This window comes from Colletes gigas, unplaced genomic scaffold, assembly GCF_013123115.1.
Source record: "Colletes gigas isolate AHSC1104 unplaced genomic scaffold, ASM1312311v1 Colletes_gigas_Sc00018, whole genome shotgun sequence".
Lineage (NCBI taxonomy): Eukaryota > Metazoa > Arthropoda > Insecta > Hymenoptera > Colletidae > Colletes > Colletes gigas.
Window position 1 is genome coordinate 5,621,489 of NW_025106647.1, and position 17,911 is coordinate 5,639,399.

At 38.6% G+C, this 17,911-nt stretch overlaps 1 protein-coding gene across 3 annotated transcripts; it reads right to left on the bottom strand.

The window, feature by feature from the left end:
- Positions 1–869: 869 nt before the first annotated feature.
- On the bottom strand, positions 870–14,972 carry LOC122400408 (unconventional myosin-IXAa-like). Of its 3 annotated transcripts, none has more exons than XM_043401859.1 (14): positions 14,652–14,972; positions 14,014–14,316; positions 13,288–13,902; positions 12,909–13,207; positions 12,163–12,422; positions 11,775–12,082; positions 11,361–11,698; positions 11,221–11,281; positions 9,738–10,064; positions 7,574–8,497; positions 7,414–7,494; positions 5,109–7,354; positions 2,319–3,326; positions 870–1,276 (listed from the first exon to the last, which is right to left on the bottom strand). In XM_043401859.1, the coding sequence occupies exons 2-14, from the start codon at positions 14,304–14,306 to the stop codon at positions 1,179–1,181; spliced, it is 6,858 nt and encodes a 2,285-aa protein (XP_043257794.1). In that variant the 5' UTR covers positions 14,307–14,316; positions 14,652–14,972; the 3' UTR covers positions 870–1,178. The 3 variants fall into 3 exon arrangements, with proteins under 3 accessions (XP_043257794.1, XP_043257795.1, XP_043257796.1); XM_043401860.1 differs by lacking the exon at positions 9,738–10,064 and adding an exon at positions 10,855–10,902; XM_043401861.1 differs by lacking the exon at positions 9,738–10,064.
- Positions 14,973–17,911: the final 2,939 nt, after the last annotated feature.

Sequence of the window (17,911 nt, forward strand, 5' to 3'; positions counted from 1 at the left end):
TACAAAGCTACTATTTTGGTTTCCTCTTTTCCCTCTCTTTTCGCGTGACACGGATCCCTCGGTGATTCGATAACGGTCCATAGAGTCGCGCGCGAGTATTCCATAAAAGGATCAACGAAATATGCCTGGCAAGAAAAAAAAATGATACCCGACCAGAGTGCCTTCGTTATCTTACGCGGCCTTCGATCATCGTGTTCGATCGAAGCGCCTACATCCTCGTGTCCCGTCAACGAAGAATACTGGAAACGCTTTCGCTTCTAGACTCTGTGATTATCGAAACAAAGCTGCAAATTTACGCTTCCGTTACAATTAAGGAAAAGAGTTACTTTCGTCCGTATATGTGTGTGTGTCTACGTGTGTGTGTCTGTATGATTCACGCAACAGTCTATAAAATCTGTAAAAGAACGGAGTGGAATCTGAACAAGGGGAGAAGAGGGAATTTATCGTTCGTAAAGGAATCGATGATAATACAGAAAAGAAACACGATTAGAACAAGTATCGAAATGCGACTTCAAAAAAAAAAAAAAAAGTAGAGATACGCAACAGTAACGTTTGTTCTTTTTTTCGCGTAAAAGATCTAACCATGATCCGTACGTGCTTTCCACTCTTCGCGTCGATCGTGCGGAAAAGAATGAATCGTGACAGACCGAAACGCGCGATATTCTGTACCGTTGGAATACCTGCGACGCGAATATACGTCTGCATCGATAAATTCGTCTCTCACCTAAACACCTAGCCTGATTGACAGTCTTCGATAAAGAGGAATGCATTCCAAGAGAAAAATAGATTATAAAATGAATATTTAGTACATTTTCACGTGAAGCTGTATGCTCGCGTAATTTGTCAATCGTTCTTTAGAAACCTCTGAAAGCTTTGCGACAGAGTGAAAAAAATATATATATATGTGTGTGTATATATATATATATATATATGTATGTATATATATATATAATATGTATATGTATATGTATGTACGTTTGATCAGCTTAACTTCGCGTGGAACAAATTACTAGACCTACCTAATGTCGTGTTTTACTACTTATTTAAATTACTAGCGGCTTGCCGATGAGACCAGAAGTAAGACTCGTCGATTCGCTGCCGTCAGTCGACGCTTCACAGCGCGTGTCATGTTGCTACACATATCGATCATTCGTCGAGATAATGTTTTCCCTCTATGGTCATACCATTACCATGTCCTCGTCGACGCTGATGATCGTAGGAAATGCATTGTCCGCGGAACTTTGTCTCTGAATCGGTTTCTTTCTCACGAGCCCGTCTGCGAACAAACGCGAAACGAAACACTTCATAAATCGCCCGATATTTACGTTACGTTGTGTATTTATTTACTATCGTTATCGCCGGTGGCAGCCATCTTCGAATATTGGCCTCCTCCGGCTCACTGTACATTGTGACGTTACGATTATTCTTTTTTAGACAACATCGTTCGTTTCTTGAAACAATGAATCTCGCATACCCACAATTCTTCTCTTTAACCTCTTAGGCACGACTGAATTTTGCGCGAGGCAATGCTGTTCTCTACGCAAATATATTGGAATGACACTGACATTGCCGTATCAAAAATAAAGACTGTATATTGTTAACACTGTTATAAAACGTTTGAAAGGCAAAATTAGTGTGAAACAAAACGTATGAAAATGATCAATTAATTCAAACAATGAACGACTAGAGTGAGCCACTAGATTGGCCCACTATACTGGCGCGTCGTTCAAAAAGACGACATCCGCCAAAGCCACTATAGTGGCGCATCGTGCCTAAGAGGTTAAAAGGAACCTAGTGCATTATGTACTGATGGATTTGCAAAATATCAAGAAAGTATGTTTAGTACACGAACGACCTTTTTCCTAATTATCGTCTTGTTATTTCATCAATGCAAAAAGATCTAATTCTAAAAAAATTCTATTTGAAATATCAATTTAAATAACGTTATCTCAAAAGAGCCCAGTTCTGTCGAAACGGTTGACGGACAGATTTTAATTTAAATATCCAGCAATCCGATCGATCCATTTCTCTAAATTATAAATGTGCCCTATTTTAATCAGAAACAGTAGTTGAAGAACCCATCGGTGCATTCAGTGGATTTAGACAAATTCGATATATATCCAATATCTAATTATCAATCTACCGAACGACAGCGAAGAAATAAATGCATGAAAGCGTTACGATATAATTGGGTCATCGAACAGATACAAACACGCGAACGAAAGTGTTTGTAATTTTTCTAATGGTGACCAGAGCCTTTAGAAATATATTGAACATGTATTAGCATAATTATTTGATTAATTAACCAAACGATTTACCGGCAGAGGATGGAAGAAGATCATCGAGAGAGCCATCGTCCAGGTCCGTGGCAGACAGAAGTAAGTCGTCGTCTGAGGAAGCCCTCGTCAGGCTGGGAAGGGTGGAAGTTAGCAGTGCCTTTTCCTTCTGGATTTCCTGTATATGATCGACGAGAAGCGCCTCCTCGTCGCCCCGATCTCTGTCGCGATCCGAGGTGTTGCCTCTGGCGGCCACGTTCGAGGCTGCGGCGTTCAATTCCTCCGGGCTGAAGATCTTGGAGGATCGCAAACTGGACAGCCGATGAGTGGCCGTGTGGCAGGCGGACTCGAGAGTATTTATATCGGCCAATGTTGCCCGCACGACCCTCAGTTTCTCCTGTACGATCGTCTCGACGCAACAGGTCTGCCTGCCTACGTCCTGCAAGGAGTCCTGCGCGGGCAGCGTCCTATTCGTCCTGAGTATGCACGGCGCGAAGACTATCGCCAAGGCAGACGGTGACATTCGATTGTCGACCTCGTGAAGCGCCACCCTGGCCAAATGGACGATCAGACGTTCCATCAGGTCGAAGTTCGGTTTCGGTAGCTTCTTCAGGATCGCGAACAGCGTGCTGATACGATCGCGTGGGTCCGTCAGGTTTGCAGCGTGCAGAAAGTCGTCGTAATACTCGAAAGTCAACAGAGGCTCGGGCATGTCACGAAAGAAGCTCTTCAACACGGCAGCGAGCACGTGCACCTGGTAATTCTCGAAGTCCACCTTCTCCAAGTCGCCCTCGTCCATCTTCAGTTTCAATTCCTTCACTTTCGAACTGACGCCGCTTTTCCTGTATATGCCCTCCGTGTAGAGACCATGCATCTCTATGGTAGTGATCAATCGATCCACCACCAGCGGCACCTTCCCGTCGCCGCAGTCCAATTTGTACAACGGGACACCGAAGACGTTACGAGAGTTCGTTTCGTGCAGCGACGCTTCTTTCCCGCACTCCGACGACGCTTTCATGTAGCATTTCTTATGACACGTTAGCTTGCAATCTAGACAGAGAAACGCGACCGTGTCAATGCGTTTCACCCACCGGCTGGTAATGGCTGGCTCCACTTTGACCCGCGGTAAATGTTTCGAAATACTCGAAAATATTGTTTCGTTTAATGATAGTAAGATATATTTGATAGTAATTACGTGTAGAAAATAAGGACTTGATCAGTTAATTAAAATTAATTCTTTAGACATTTTTCTCATAAAGTTTCTTTTCATAAAAAATTTTCTATCAATGTCGCATATTTGAAATAAACATAACTTTTATTCCTGTTTGTGATTATTTGTCGAGCCGTGCTGATTCAATATTTCTTGCGCTCGGGTATCATTAAAAGTTTAGCGCGCCGAGCAAATAATAACGTTTCTAATAAAAGAGCGTTGTCACGTCTGTTACTACTTTTGTTTCGCTGTATCTATACACTACTGAATCTTGTATAATAGTGAAGTAAAAATTTATGGACAAGCGAACTCTGTAAATTAGCTCGTTTCCGAGTTATAACTATTTGTATTGTAACATCTATGCTACGCAAATACATAGACACAATTAAATTTTATTTAATTTTGAAATTTTATTAGGCAAAAAGTAATTCCATTTTGTCCTCAATGAAACTCTGTATAATACGTGTGTCTGTTTAATATCAATTTAAATCAAGATGAAAGCAAATAAGAACAGATTGTCTGTAATTGTTTTGTACGAGAGAGGAAATCTTCATTGTTCGTTATTAAGGAGCTTAATGTGCCCCGTTCTACGGTTTACCATGCTATAAAACCGGAGGAGCTTGGCCATAGTTAGGACTGCTCAAGAAAAGGTCGACCAAAAACCGCACTAAGCCCTGAGAACATCAACGCGGTTCGTTGCCGCATTCGACGAAATCCCGAGCGGTCCATGAAAGAAATTCCTTGAAATCAAAGAGGCAAAATCGCTCTCTAGATATACATTTCTAACGAGTAAATAATTTATTTAATAATTTATTCTACAATTTAACTATTCTATCGAATAAACGTCAAATTTTGTCAGTTACAAATCGATTATTTTCACCATCATCAGATATAAATTTCAATTTCGTTCCTGTAAGTTCGAACGAGGATTTGCAAAAAATAATAAAACTCAAATGCAAAGGTTGAGAGGCAAATCTACCATGAAGTTAATAGAACTTCAATCTCCTACTTCCCGAAGAAGACCTCCTCAATGTTGATTTTTAAATTTCACTACTGCTCGGAAGTATAAAAATCAAATTTTTTTTAGTTTCAATAAGCAAGGGAGGACGATAACTCTATTCTATCAATGGGTTGGACCATCATAGTGGCAGTGAGTAGTCCTATATCGCAGGACAGAGGGGCTCGCCATGGGAGTTGCGGTGTGACTATGTCAACTCTCGTGTACTATTGCAGCAGAAACAGTACAGACATAAGCACCGCACCAACCAATATGGATGCTTAGGGGCTTGCAACCCGGTATCGTATTAGCAGTCCGTAGCCAATATGGTGACGGGGACCCGCTCTCGTCAGCGCCCAATTCTATGCCCTTGGGGCAATATTTGTTTGAACTTTCAAGATAAGTACAGACATGTTCAATAAACTCCAATATTTGACCTATCCTGGACAGGAAATTTGAGACTAAAAGTTAGCGTTTGAATCGCTTGTATTAAATGTCGGAAATGCGTTAACGTAACTTTGTTTAGTTGTCAACTTTCGTCGCGAGAAACGTGCTAAGAACATTTTAAACGCCCTTTTCTTATGTAACAGAGAATAATAAAGGTAAACGTGAAAATAATACTTACTCTGACAGACGAGTCCTCGCTCGATAGGCCACATAAAGAATGACGAGCACACCTCGCAGACCGTGGGTATGTTTATGATCGTCAACTGGAACATGTGATTCCCGTGACGTGTCGGTTCCTCTTGTTTCCGTTTCTTCTCCTTCTTGCGTTTGCTTTTACTCTGTTTCTCCGGCGCTTCGGTTTTGACTAGCGTCATGAATTCGTTCATGAACCCTCTGAACGCGTTCACTCCCATTGTCACGGGAAAATCCTCGCGTGTGTTCTCTTGCTTGCAAACGGTTTCCATTACGTGCAAGAAGTTGGCTATCAAATCGGTGTACTTGATGTTGCCTTCGACGCCCTGTTGAATGGCGACGCTATAAGTGATCACCAGGTCGTCTTTGAATTTACGCAAAGCCTGCTTGAACACGCGGTCCACCTCGCTGGGTTTCCTGCCCTCCTCTTGTCCTTCCATTATGTATATCTTCTTGGTGATGAAGTCCTGCATCAGCGCCAACTCCTTGGCGTCGGATATGATTTTGTCCGTGCTGTCGGAGAAAGCAGAAGTGCCCGTCAAGCTGAACTTTGACGCGACGGTTTGCTTGGCGGCGTCGTAGGGCGTGCGCGGCGGCTTTCTGTTCTTTCGTCTGCCCGGCGTGTTCGCCAATATACACGGCATCTTAAGTACTCCGCCATTCTGGATACACTTCACGTGATACAGCTGTTTGCAATCGACGCACTTGTATCCCTGCGTCACGAACGCGTCCATTTTCTCGTGGCAGCAAACGCACACGTCATCTTTGGCGAACCTCGCTACCTTTCTGAAACGGTGACCAGCCAACGTGAAAAGATTTCCTTTCCATTCCAACAGATTCATTCCAGGAGCGAGTTTCAGATCGTTGGGGCTCGTGTCGGTACCAGGCTTGTCCTCGCTGAGTCCTGATATTTTAGTAGCCGGATCAGAGTTCCTTCTCCTCAGATCGAGAGTCGTTATAGCATTGGATCTCATGCGTTTGCCCGGTTGCTGGGTCTTGGACGCGGATTCGGTTTTGTTCACGGGCCAATCCGTGACGGATCTCGAAGCAGTTTCGTGCGGGCCGTCTTTGCGGGTCCACACGTTCGTGGATTTGTTCAAGTCGCTCTCCTTGATCGTGCCAAGAAAGAGACTCTTCGTTTCTGTGCCGCCCGTGTCGGATACGCTCTCGCCCATCGATCTACAATGAAATTCTCGAGACGGACGATTTCGTCTTGCGCTCCTGACAGGCACATCGGGTTCAGATTTCTCCTTTGGTCTTAAGTTCTTCTCCTTGGGCGACGATCCCATCAGCAAAGGACTCTTCAAAGCGTTCTCGTCGTTCACGGGGTCTAACTTCATGGACGTATCTCCTTCCGAGTTTTGTCTTCTTAAGTAACTAAAATCTTTCGTTTCTTTGTGGCCGTAAGTCTGATCGCGTCTGATCAACGAGGCTGGAACGTTTTCCATTCGCTCGCTAGGTACGCTATTGTCGCTCAATCTACGTTGTTCCCTGCCCGAAGAACTCTCTATATGAACGAACCGTTCATTTTGATCCAGTTTCACGTTAAAATTCGATGCTTCGTTCGGCTTTTCATGCTGCGTTTGTTCGAATATGTTGTCCGCTATATTCTTATACTGGGAGACATTTGGGGAGCGAGTTAACGTTGTTTTGTGAGGACCAGACATTAAATAATCACTGTAGTTAATAGACGTGAAATCTCCCCGACGTCGCCAGATGTCGGAATTTGGACTTTGGGTCAAATTTATGTTAGACTGATGGTATTTAATGTCTCGTGGGCACGGGAATGGCGGAGCAGTGTTGAAAATGGGAGGCGCGCTCTGTACAGCGCTTGGAATTTCTGTATCAGTTTCTCCGTCGCTGTACCCTGTCGACGAACTGTCCGCGCGTTTATTAACGGACGAATGTCGACTGGAAGCGTTTGCTAAGTTTGTGTTTACCGTGACTACGGGGAAATTATCGCCACGTTTCGTTCTGGTGCTCGGTATAGGTTTGCAGCAAGAATTTTCTTGCGACTCGGAGCTGTTAACGCTAACTTGAGATTCGTAGCTCCGTAAACTAGTCAAGCTTTCCAAACTGCTTTTACGTTCGTTAAATTCTTCGGACGAATAAGGTTCTATATTTTTCAAAATCGTGTTGGGTTCGTGCATGGTTCTCGTATTTGGAGCAAGTTTACGTTTAGAATATGTCATGTTTGTGTCGATCGTGCTATCCCGAAGTACATTATCCGCTCTGTAAATCAATACGACGCGATAGTAACTGATTAAGCACGTAAATAAATATTTACTTACCTTGCCGGTGTAAGTCGATTCTGAGATTCCATTTTGCGACTCGTACTGTAGTCCAGCAACGCATGATCGTCCGTGAGGGATCTAAGTATCGAACAAAAAAAAATATTAGTAATGAATTTACGACTACGTTACAAGGTCATGCAAATACCACGATTCTTACTCTTCGCTATCTCTGAGCCTGGAGAATATCTTGCTGTTATCGTACGCAAGATCCCGATGATCTTGAGTTTCTTTATATTCCCCAATTTTATCGGCGAGTAACTTCTTTCGTTTCTTCAATTCCGCGAAAGCCTTTCGTGCGTTATTACCTCTAACGTGAGCTTGAAAGGTAATCATACACATCTTGAATTTCTTGAACCAACTGTGCTGCTTATGACCTCTCCAAGCAGACTGGATGTGAACAGCGGCGTCAATTCTAGCGCGTAAAGACTGTGCCAGCCGTTGGGCAATGATCATTCTCCAAAATGACTGTATTTGCACAACCGCATTTTTCAATCTAAGGAACTTCCTTCTCTCCAGACATGCGCGGAACCATTTCTGTATAGTCGTAATACTTGTGATGATCTGTTGGTGCAATTCTCGGTCCAATTTGATTTTCTCTGATTCTCTGAGAAACACTTTTGTCGTCCCAAGTTGATAGTTGTCTCTATTAAGATTCAACGTCAACAAGAAGTCTCTAACGTCTGATTGCGAACTCAACAAACCCTTGGGTAGCAACATTCTATACAGTTGAATAAATTCTTCGTACGTTAATCTAACGTTAAATCCGGCTTGCCTAATTCTAACTGTTTCTAACATTCCTGTGTATCGTAATTGCCGTTGTACAGTTTCTTCGTCAAACTCATTTGGTACCTTATTAGCATTGCTTTTAATGCATCTAATGAAGAAAGGATTTGCCTGATTTAAGGTATCCATAAGACTGTGCAAACTTTGTTGAAATTGCGCTGATACTGTCATGGGCTGTTTTCTTGCTTTCCCGGGTCCCGTGCCATAACTCTGTGTTCTACCAGCAAGTGTTTTTACAGTTTGAAGATTTTTTAAACCCTTCTTACCACGTTCTCTTGGTCGAAATGATTTGTTTTTCCTGTAAAAGCATTAAAATTCAATGCGTTAACGTTAAGCAATGGTGTACGGACTCCTTTTCCTATTTCATAAATTCTTACTAAAAGGATATATAAATTGCAATCAAAAATCGCAAAGAAAATTATGTATGTCGTCTTGTAATTACTTGCATGTTTAGGATTTTTATTGACCAATTCAATGTTGCTAGTATTATTATTTTATGCAATAGGAAAACAGGAAAAGGAGAGTACATAATTCTTACAATGACATGTATGACATTGCTAATATATGTTTAACAAACGTACCATAAAATATAAATAGCAAACATTTAGCAGAACCATATTATGGTCTTGTCAACCATATGATTTAATTATGGTAGCAAATATAAGAAGCATGTGATAATAGAATTAACTGTGTATAGAGATAGTCATTAGCAAATTCAAAGAAATCCTAAATAGTATGAGAGAAATTCAATTTGCTTATTGCACTAGATAAACGATTAATACAAAGTATTAATATTAATAACAAGCATTTTGCATACTTTCTGAACTACTAATATAAAAAGTTAATATCTTTATTGATAAATTTTATTTCTTTCTAGAGAAAATTTTATACCGTGCAAGTAATTGCAATTAGTTGCTAGCAAAAGGGCACGCATTTATAACACGAGGAGTTCGGTAACATACGATTTTTTTAAAGAATTTATTTGTTGCATTGGACAGCATATAATACAAACAAACCCATTACCGATTGTATACATTAATCAAACATTAGTACGTAATTCCATATGATTATTATTGATCTTTAAACGAAGCTCAATCTTAGATTTATGTAAGTTGTGAATGGGCTAATTTGTATATTCCGAGTTTAACGAACGAGAGAACTACTATTGTGAAATCAGCATGCACCAGTTATAGCTACAATTATTACAAAAAATCATTAAAACTTCACGACTAAAACATTAAAATTAAGGGACAATGATCATGAATATTATGATATATTCAAAGAAAATGATCACTATGGCGTACTTCTGAAAAACACGAGAAAAATTTCGAAAGTAATGAATATTTGTGGAAAGCAGTGATATATATGATTTTGCATGGGAAGACCATTAATATCCTACTAAAGAGGCCGTTACCTATGAAAAGAAATCCTTCACCCAGAATCACTATAGAGCACACACTACCTTTATTGTAGAGCAGTGAGTTTTTGTAGCTTAAAGTACAATGTTATTGTATATTAAGTAGCTGCTGTTTACATACATGACTATTTGATTAGCGCGTTCCATGACGTTTGCTTCGTCTTTTGGAAGCACCCTCTCTAGTGGTGTATGAGTATCTCGTCTGAGTTTATTATTACTATGAGGCTGGTCTTCCCTGCCCCTTATTAAGTAACCCTTCATCATCGTTACATTGGACGGGTGTTGAGTTTGATTAATGTTTCGAAATTGTGGCCACGACAATCGGTTGTTGTTTACATTGTCGTTGTTTTCGAGTTGTATAGAAGATAATGTGGTAGTGGGTATAGTTGATGGTATACAGACACTGCGCTGCTTCTGATAACTTGGTGGACGATTATGTTTGTGCGAACTGAAAAAGTCTCTCATGCTTAGTTTTAAGATAATTCTTATGTAACTACATAGTAATCACATTGTTAAAGATGAATGCTTAGTTTGAATAAACCTAAAATTTTATTTGCGACTGTGGAAAACTGATAACTCATGAGTGACTCCAATGGAATAATGTGAATTTCAATGATTGGTATGAATTTTACAAATAAAAAGTTATTGTTGAACTGTTAATCATGCTCCAGAATAATAGCAAGTAAAGTAGTAATACAGGGCGTCTCGGATCGGATGGTACGATCATGTATGGGTCGATTTCTTATCAAAAAATAAATCGAAAATATACAATAACTAATCTAACGCTATTACAATACGATCTAATAGATCGAAAGCGTAGCAAGTGCGACAAACAAAACATCGTTATTCTATATTTATGATTTATTTTCTCATAAAAAATCCACACATACTCGGCGTATTACCCTAGCGGACACACCCTGTGTATCATCAAACGACAGAATGGAATTGTATAGCGAAAGTCATGAAGATTGCACTCTAATCACACTTAATACAAAAGGTGCATACATACAATTCTAAACAATATCTTGAACACACAAGACTGAAAAACATTATATGGATTTACAAGTTCCTGCAGCTACTTGTACTATTATTGAGTCATTTAAATTACGATTGTAAATGTTAATTTAATTCTGTTACGATATCACGAATAAACATTGTAAATCCATAAAACACCTTAACCTAAAAAAATGTAACGTTTGCCAAAATGACACATACAGTGGATCCAAAAGGCCACTTACGCAATTCGGTTAATAGTTAGATTGACGCTCGACAACGTCACAAGATGGCTACAAGAACAAAAGACATTTCGCCAATGTAAATATAATTAACGTTTGCTTTAATTGTAAACACATACGAACTTCCTCAGCTTGATGCAAATATTATTAACGCACAACGTAGATTTATACTTTGTGGAGTGAGAAAATATGCAGATCAAACATACTCGAAAAGAAGCGCAACAACATTGGCATTTGTTTATCACGATCATTATTATTTAATTAACAAATGTTGCTTTATTATGTGTAAACTAGCACTTGACTTCTTTTTTAGTCACCCATTTACGGGAGCAAAAATAATACGAGATCAAATAGCAATGTAATAAATACCTTATCAAATTCTCGTTCGGTGTCCTATACCTGTTTTGTACAGACGTTTTCGTACCGTCGGCTGAAATAGAAAACATTTGCGAACGGTTATTCAATGAAAATTATATTTTGTTATAATATAACAAATATATCATACATACCTCGTCCATGTCTGTGAACTCGACCTGCTTCTTGAAAAGCGAAATGAGCTCGAAAAAATGCTCGAAGAATCGCCCACCTAAATACTGCAACTGGATCAGCACCCACTAATTCTCGGACAAAAGCGAGGGAAGAATTTTTCAAAACACCAACTACGCCATCTGGTCGCATTAAATCCAGGTTCTTTTCTCTCATATTAGAAGCTTGATACTTAACAGCCCCTGCATAATGACGTACAACGAAGGCTGCTTCTCGTCGTTGTGGTGCTTCGTAAAATGGATTGTCTTTGTGTACCGAATTGAATTTTTGTAGCAGTGTCTCATTGGTTGCACCTGGAAAACTATTGCAAACATTTTCAATATTTAATGAAACATAATGCAGAGATCAATCTACTTAAAATAAGGTTTGATACTAACTTGCACTGATCATCTAAGAGACAGAGAAGGCCACTTGGTTTTCCTTCTATTAAATTTAAGCAGCCCGAATTGTCACTGTACCCTATGTCCGTCCATCTAATTCCCTGTTTCCGATACTCTCGTTGTTCATATTGAAAAACATGCTGGTTAAAATAGTGTTGTAATTGTTCGTTTGCATAATTTATACACAGCTGTTCAAAACTATTGCACGTTTTGAAGTCTTCAAAACCAAAAATATCTAATACACCTATACTATTGCCTTGATGATCTCTAAGCGTATCTTTCTTTGAAAGTAAAGCATGATTAACCTAAAAAAAAAAAAATACTCCAACTTATTTTCATGTAACTTCATAATGCGCGTTTTGAAACAAAAGAAACGGTATTTTACCTGAAGCACAATCCAATCAAATAATGCTCCATACAAACATTTGGCCATGGCATCTCTTGCCGCAATTGCTTCTGGAAGCCTATAGTTAATGACTAAAGTTTCTCCAGAAGCTCTCGCACGTTTGGCAGTAAGAGCGGCCAAAAGAGTCTCTTGTTTCACTCTAAGAAGTTCAGATATCAGAGCAACCACATCAGGATTTTTCACTCCTACTGCTTCATCGTGATGATGATAAGATTTTCTAGGTTGAAATTCCACATTACCTGAAGTAATTAAATATGGGTAGTGTTGCGTCGCGAAACATGCCGCTCGGTTTACAACAGCAATTCGGCGATTACATTATCACTACAAGCCATTAGCGTAAATGGCTTTAGTATTAATGTAAACGTAATATCATAATAGCCGTCATAAAGGACCCACCCTCGCGAACGCGAAATACAAGAAGTATCAGCTCACCAATCCTGAACGAAAAAAGTTCTGATTGACTGCGGCTGGCTTCTTACAATAGCATATAAGGCGCGACACTTGACATACAAAGATAGACAATCACAAAAAGTTGTACGAACAACATTACACGGCCCAACGTACAACGAACGAGAGAGAGTCCAGTGAGCCAGAGTCCACAACAAACTCAACAACTTGCATATCACCAGACGTGCAGGAAGAGCTACCGTGGTTCCACAGATTGCATCACCGAGCTCTCAACGGTTAGTTAATTTACCCTATTATTAAGAAAATTTTCTAATTACCAAGTAGAAGAACGGCTGACAAAACTGCAAACAAGCGTCTCTGTTTTTCTGGTGTAAATCCAACCATTTCCATAGATTGTTTTAGTCTTGAAAATTCGTGTCGTTCGTCGATATTTTCAAGTCCGTAACAGCCACTTTTATTTAAATAATTATAACGATCACAATTTTCTAAATGCAGAACTTGTTTTTCTTGTTCATTTGCTCCAGCCAAGAGATAATAAAATACATGGTAATTTCTTTCATTTCTTCCTTGGGAAACTATTCTTGATTTTTCCAAAAGATACTTTTGTACAACGGCCCTAGTAATTTTACGATAGATTCTCGTAATTCGTCGCGAAATTATATAATCATTTTCATGCTTGTATATAAAAATTCTTACCCATGCACCATTCCATTTTCTTTGTAATTCACTTGTATGAACTTGCCGAAACGACTACTATTGTTGTTGTGTGCCGTTTTTGCATTTCCAAACGCTTCCAACACTGGACCAGCACTAAGTATTGTCTGTTCAACACCGCTACCGTGCGAACCTTTCTGACTAAGCGCTGTCAAATGATGCAGTAGAAAATTTGTTGATTCCGTTTTACCCGATCCACTTTCACCACTAATCACAATACACTGATTTCTTTTTTCTTTAAGCATACAATGATAAGCTGCATCAGCTATGGCAAATATGTGTGGAGGTATATCTGGCCCCAATCTTCTATTTTGATAGAGTTTTACATATTTTGGATTATAGATAGGATAAAATTTGAATGGATTGAGTGCAATTAATATGCTGCCGACATAGGTATATATGTTCCCAGCTAGAAACCTAGCTCGAAGGTTATCCAACAAAGTTTGTTCATTGAGGTCTGGGAGTTGACACAAATCTGGATATTCCTTATCGCGCGGTTGATACAGGAATCTATTAAAATAGTCCTTCAGGAGTTGTGGATCCATTGGAAATCTACTATCTGACCACAAGTCGGGTTGCTTCTTTCGCAAGTAAAACCTAGAAAATAAAAAAAATATATGTAAAATAATGTTAGTGTGCTTTTCCCCCCAATATCAATACCTTTGTTGATTTTACAAATCTTGTCTCTTATTTATAATTTTAACTTACCTGTAATATTCTTGCTGTACTGCATTTTTTGGCCATAGTAACATAAGTGCTACAGGGCACTCGGTTGGGCCAAGTCTTCTTTCTTTACATTCTTGTCCAACAGAATTTCCTACCACTTCTGCTAATTCATAACCATTCGAAACAGAAGCATCGACTAACCCAAGTCTTTCAATGATGCATTCTACTATTTCAGCCGATGAAGTCTGTTTCGTAGCTTTAATTGAAAGTGCTTCATATTCTGGGCTCCATTCACCCACAAATACTTGCACTACTCCTGAGCAACAGCTATCCATTTTTTTAACCCTATGAAATTAAAAGTACATAAAATCAAATTTTTTAGAGATATAAAGACACAAATAGTTATAATTTTTATTCATATATATATATATATACATATAATTTTAACCCTTTGCGGACGAGTGTCGGCAAATAGCCGCCCAAGCCTTTTTACTAGAGGTGTACGAGAACCCGAAATATCAGGAATCTCGTGACTTTCGAGAATCCTGAACATTTTCAGAAATCCAACTCGTCCCGACCATCGGGTTCCCGATATTTCAAGTTCTCGCACACCTCTAGTAAAAAGGTTTGGGCGGCTATTTGACTACACTCGTCCGCAAAGGCTTTACTTACTTACTTACCTTGGTTTTAATAGGGTTAACAAATTTGTCCTCTGTCATCCATACAGAATTTCAAATGTATTGTTTCTCCTTCTTTCTGTTTCTCAATTATGTACAGCCACTGATGCAAATGTTTAAAATAACTTTTATACATTTTGTTTAAAAATGTTCACTGTTACAGTCTTACTGATTACTGGACTTATTTACAGGTGTTGTTTGCATTAATTTATTTAATTTAATTTTATCAAATATACTCAAAAATTTATCCAATACTCATAAACTAAAAAACCATATTTATATATATATAATTGGTTCAACAAAATAAAAATTTGTGGATATTAATTTTCTTTCATCACGATACATAGTATACAGGAATAGTAAAGTATTTCCAAATCTTTAAAGCATCCTTTTAAATTCATCCTTTTTAATTCAATGAATAGGTCAGAATACCACAGAGTATTGTGATCATCAGTTAATATATGTATTTTTTTGTTGTATAATAAAATAGAGTCATTAAAGTTATTTTACACTTCTTTAAATTTATATATTCAGTCAATTTTGTAGATCCTTGTTGATTTTGTTCTTCAGTTGTTAGAGTATTTTGAATTTATAAAACAATACATTTAATTCAGGTATCACGTATTTAACATTGGACATCCAGCAAAATCTTTCTGACAGCCATTATTATTTTATCATGAGATTCACTATATACTTGAAAAGACTGTAGGTGTGCTATTGTTGGCAGGCAGTAACTCAGTTTCCTCACTGAGACAATAATCCAAAGTTTTCAATGCTTCATGAATATTCCCATGCCTCTTGAGTATTTCAGTACAATTATTGCAAAAGATTACAGATGTATTTGCATTTGTACGTATTATAAAACTTTTGTGCGTAAGGAAGTATCTTATCTGAAAAAAAAAGGTATACGACACATCATTATTTCATGTCAAACTATTTGTTGTTACATTGGTAACATCAATTTTATACATTGTTACATGAACCTACTTGCTACATGTACATGTTAAATTTTTGTCTTCCACATAATACAAGAATACACTTCCTTCTTTATTAAAAACTTCTTTATCACTTATGTTAATATTTTAAACACTGCATATTATTTGCTTTCACAGAGATTCAACTTTACATTTAAACATCACATAAGCACAAATTATTTGTTAAAATAATCGATATAAATCGAACTTGATAACAACTTACACTAAGAAATTGTTCTAACCTTAATATGAAAAAATTCACGATTTACACGTGCCTTTGTTACTTTAAAAACTTTCTTTCTTTTTCTGACTTTTTTTCGACTAATATACAATGGTCGAATTTAAAAATATCTTTCGATGTCCCTACGTTTTTACCGGTAATTTTTTCTATAAAAGAATCCCGAATTTATCGTATCAGAAGAATAAGAAACAATGCAAAATAATATTCTGAATAATGTCTTGTGAACAGTAATTGTAACACATCGATCATTCGTTGGATACACAAAGGATTGCGAAAAACGACATACGTTCCCCAGATACCGATTACCTCGGACCTGACGGCTGACATTCGCAGGAAAACCGTCTTCTGACGCCGATTGGTGGGTCATGGACCATACCACCAATCAGCGGCGATCTGCGAGTGTGAACGTCAACAGAGTAAACCGGGCTTAAAGTCATCAGGAATTTCTCGTCCAGGCATGACACTTACTAGTCGTTACGTATCATCGTCAAAGAATGTAATGAAAACATCTAGGTAGGCCTATTCGAACTATACGATTTCTCTATTACCTTCTTCGCTGATAACAAGATGCTCGATGTGACACATTCTTGCGGTTCATCAAAGCACTCGCATACTTGGACATGCTTCCGCGGGCTTAAAATTTCACTGTAAACGCACTGCCGTCTGTTCGCAATCGCCAGTTTTCTTCCCTCCTATTCATTTATTTAGAAACTATTTTCTCTTTTTCATACACTGTTATGGAAATGCACTACTGAGAAAACGATACATACAACTGTGGTTCTTGTGCACTCGATACACACTGCCCTTCTGTTTTCTCGCAACTAGAGAACACACGTACAATACGGGCGGATTGACACTTCAGTAAACAAGAGACGCTGTCACCGATACTTCTGCGCCGGCTCTGTCGTCACCGGACCTGCTTCAAATCACACCGATATTCACGGTTAATCGTATTCCTGAATTGATAATACCGATGACACGAATGATGGGCCCTTGCCCAGTTTATCGTCCTTCGTCTCCTCTCGGGATCCTGCGTCCCGATACGTCCACCATTTCGATTTTTCCGATCACATGGTATGGAAGGTTGATTCTGATTGGCTCATCCCATGTGATCACGTGACAAAACGCTAGAACACGAACTTCCATTGAGAAGAAGATTGCATTCGAAGCTATCTATTGATAATGTGTTAGTTACAAATGATATTTACATGATGCGTATTATTAAGCATTGTTGTAAATGTTGTTCAATACTTTCTTCGGATCTATTGGTCACTAAATTGAACGTAACGATCCTAAGATCTAATTTTGATTGCTTCCGAAATAATTAAATTCTTCCAATATTTAGTTTTAATTCCAAACACTAAGAGCGCTAAATCCAAATTCTAGTGTGAACCGATAACGTTGGAAATGACATGAAAATAATAAAAGAACACACGAGCCTTCAAATTAAAAGAACATTTTAACTACGTCTTTGTTACAAAAAAAATTAAAATTATGGAATTCAGTAGACAATGTTTAGAAAACGAACGATTCGTTAAAGCAAAACTTAGAAAAAATTTTGTTTTGCTTTGCATCTTATTTACAGTTGCACAGTTTACGTGCATTGCCTTCATTCATTCAATTATTTATTTTCGTTAGGTGTATACTTCGTTTATGGTTTCGTGTAAAATCCTATAATACCGATTCTAACTGAAAAACGATCTCGACGCTACGTAATAGCAGAGCAAGTCATGTGACAAATTTAGTTCTGGCAGTCGCTACGAGATGGCGCCTAATCAGGAGGGCTTATGGCAGACTCTATGCCAAATTAAACCACATATACCTCGTCTGTGGTGCTATGGTCTTGTTCTTTTCTCAATTGATAACGTCACACGTGACATACAAATGGTGAAGATGTTACGTAATTCCTCCAGTCACGTGACACGAAAATGCATTGGATGAAAAATCTATTCTGCATTTAGTCTGGAGTAGTACAAAACTGTTCTAATGTCGGTGAACTAGTCGCCATTTGTAAATCAGTACAGTTTCAAACAATTTCAAACTGTATA

What these genes read in the sequence shown, in the direction of transcription:
- LOC122400408 (XM_043401859.1), bottom strand. Translation starts at nt 14,306, where the DNA reads ATGGATAGCTGTTGCTCAGGAGTAGTGCAAGTATTTGTGGGTGAATGG. An exon ending in CTCTTAGATGATCAGTGCAA is followed by an intron (nt 11,699 to 11,774) that starts GTTAGTATCAAA and finishes TGTTTGCAATAG; the next exon opens with TTTTCCAGGTGCAACCAATG. An exon ending in AGTTCACAGACATGGACGAG is followed by an intron (nt 11,282 to 11,360) that starts GTATGTATGATA and finishes TTTCTATTTCAG; the next exon opens with CCGACGGTACGAAAACGTCT.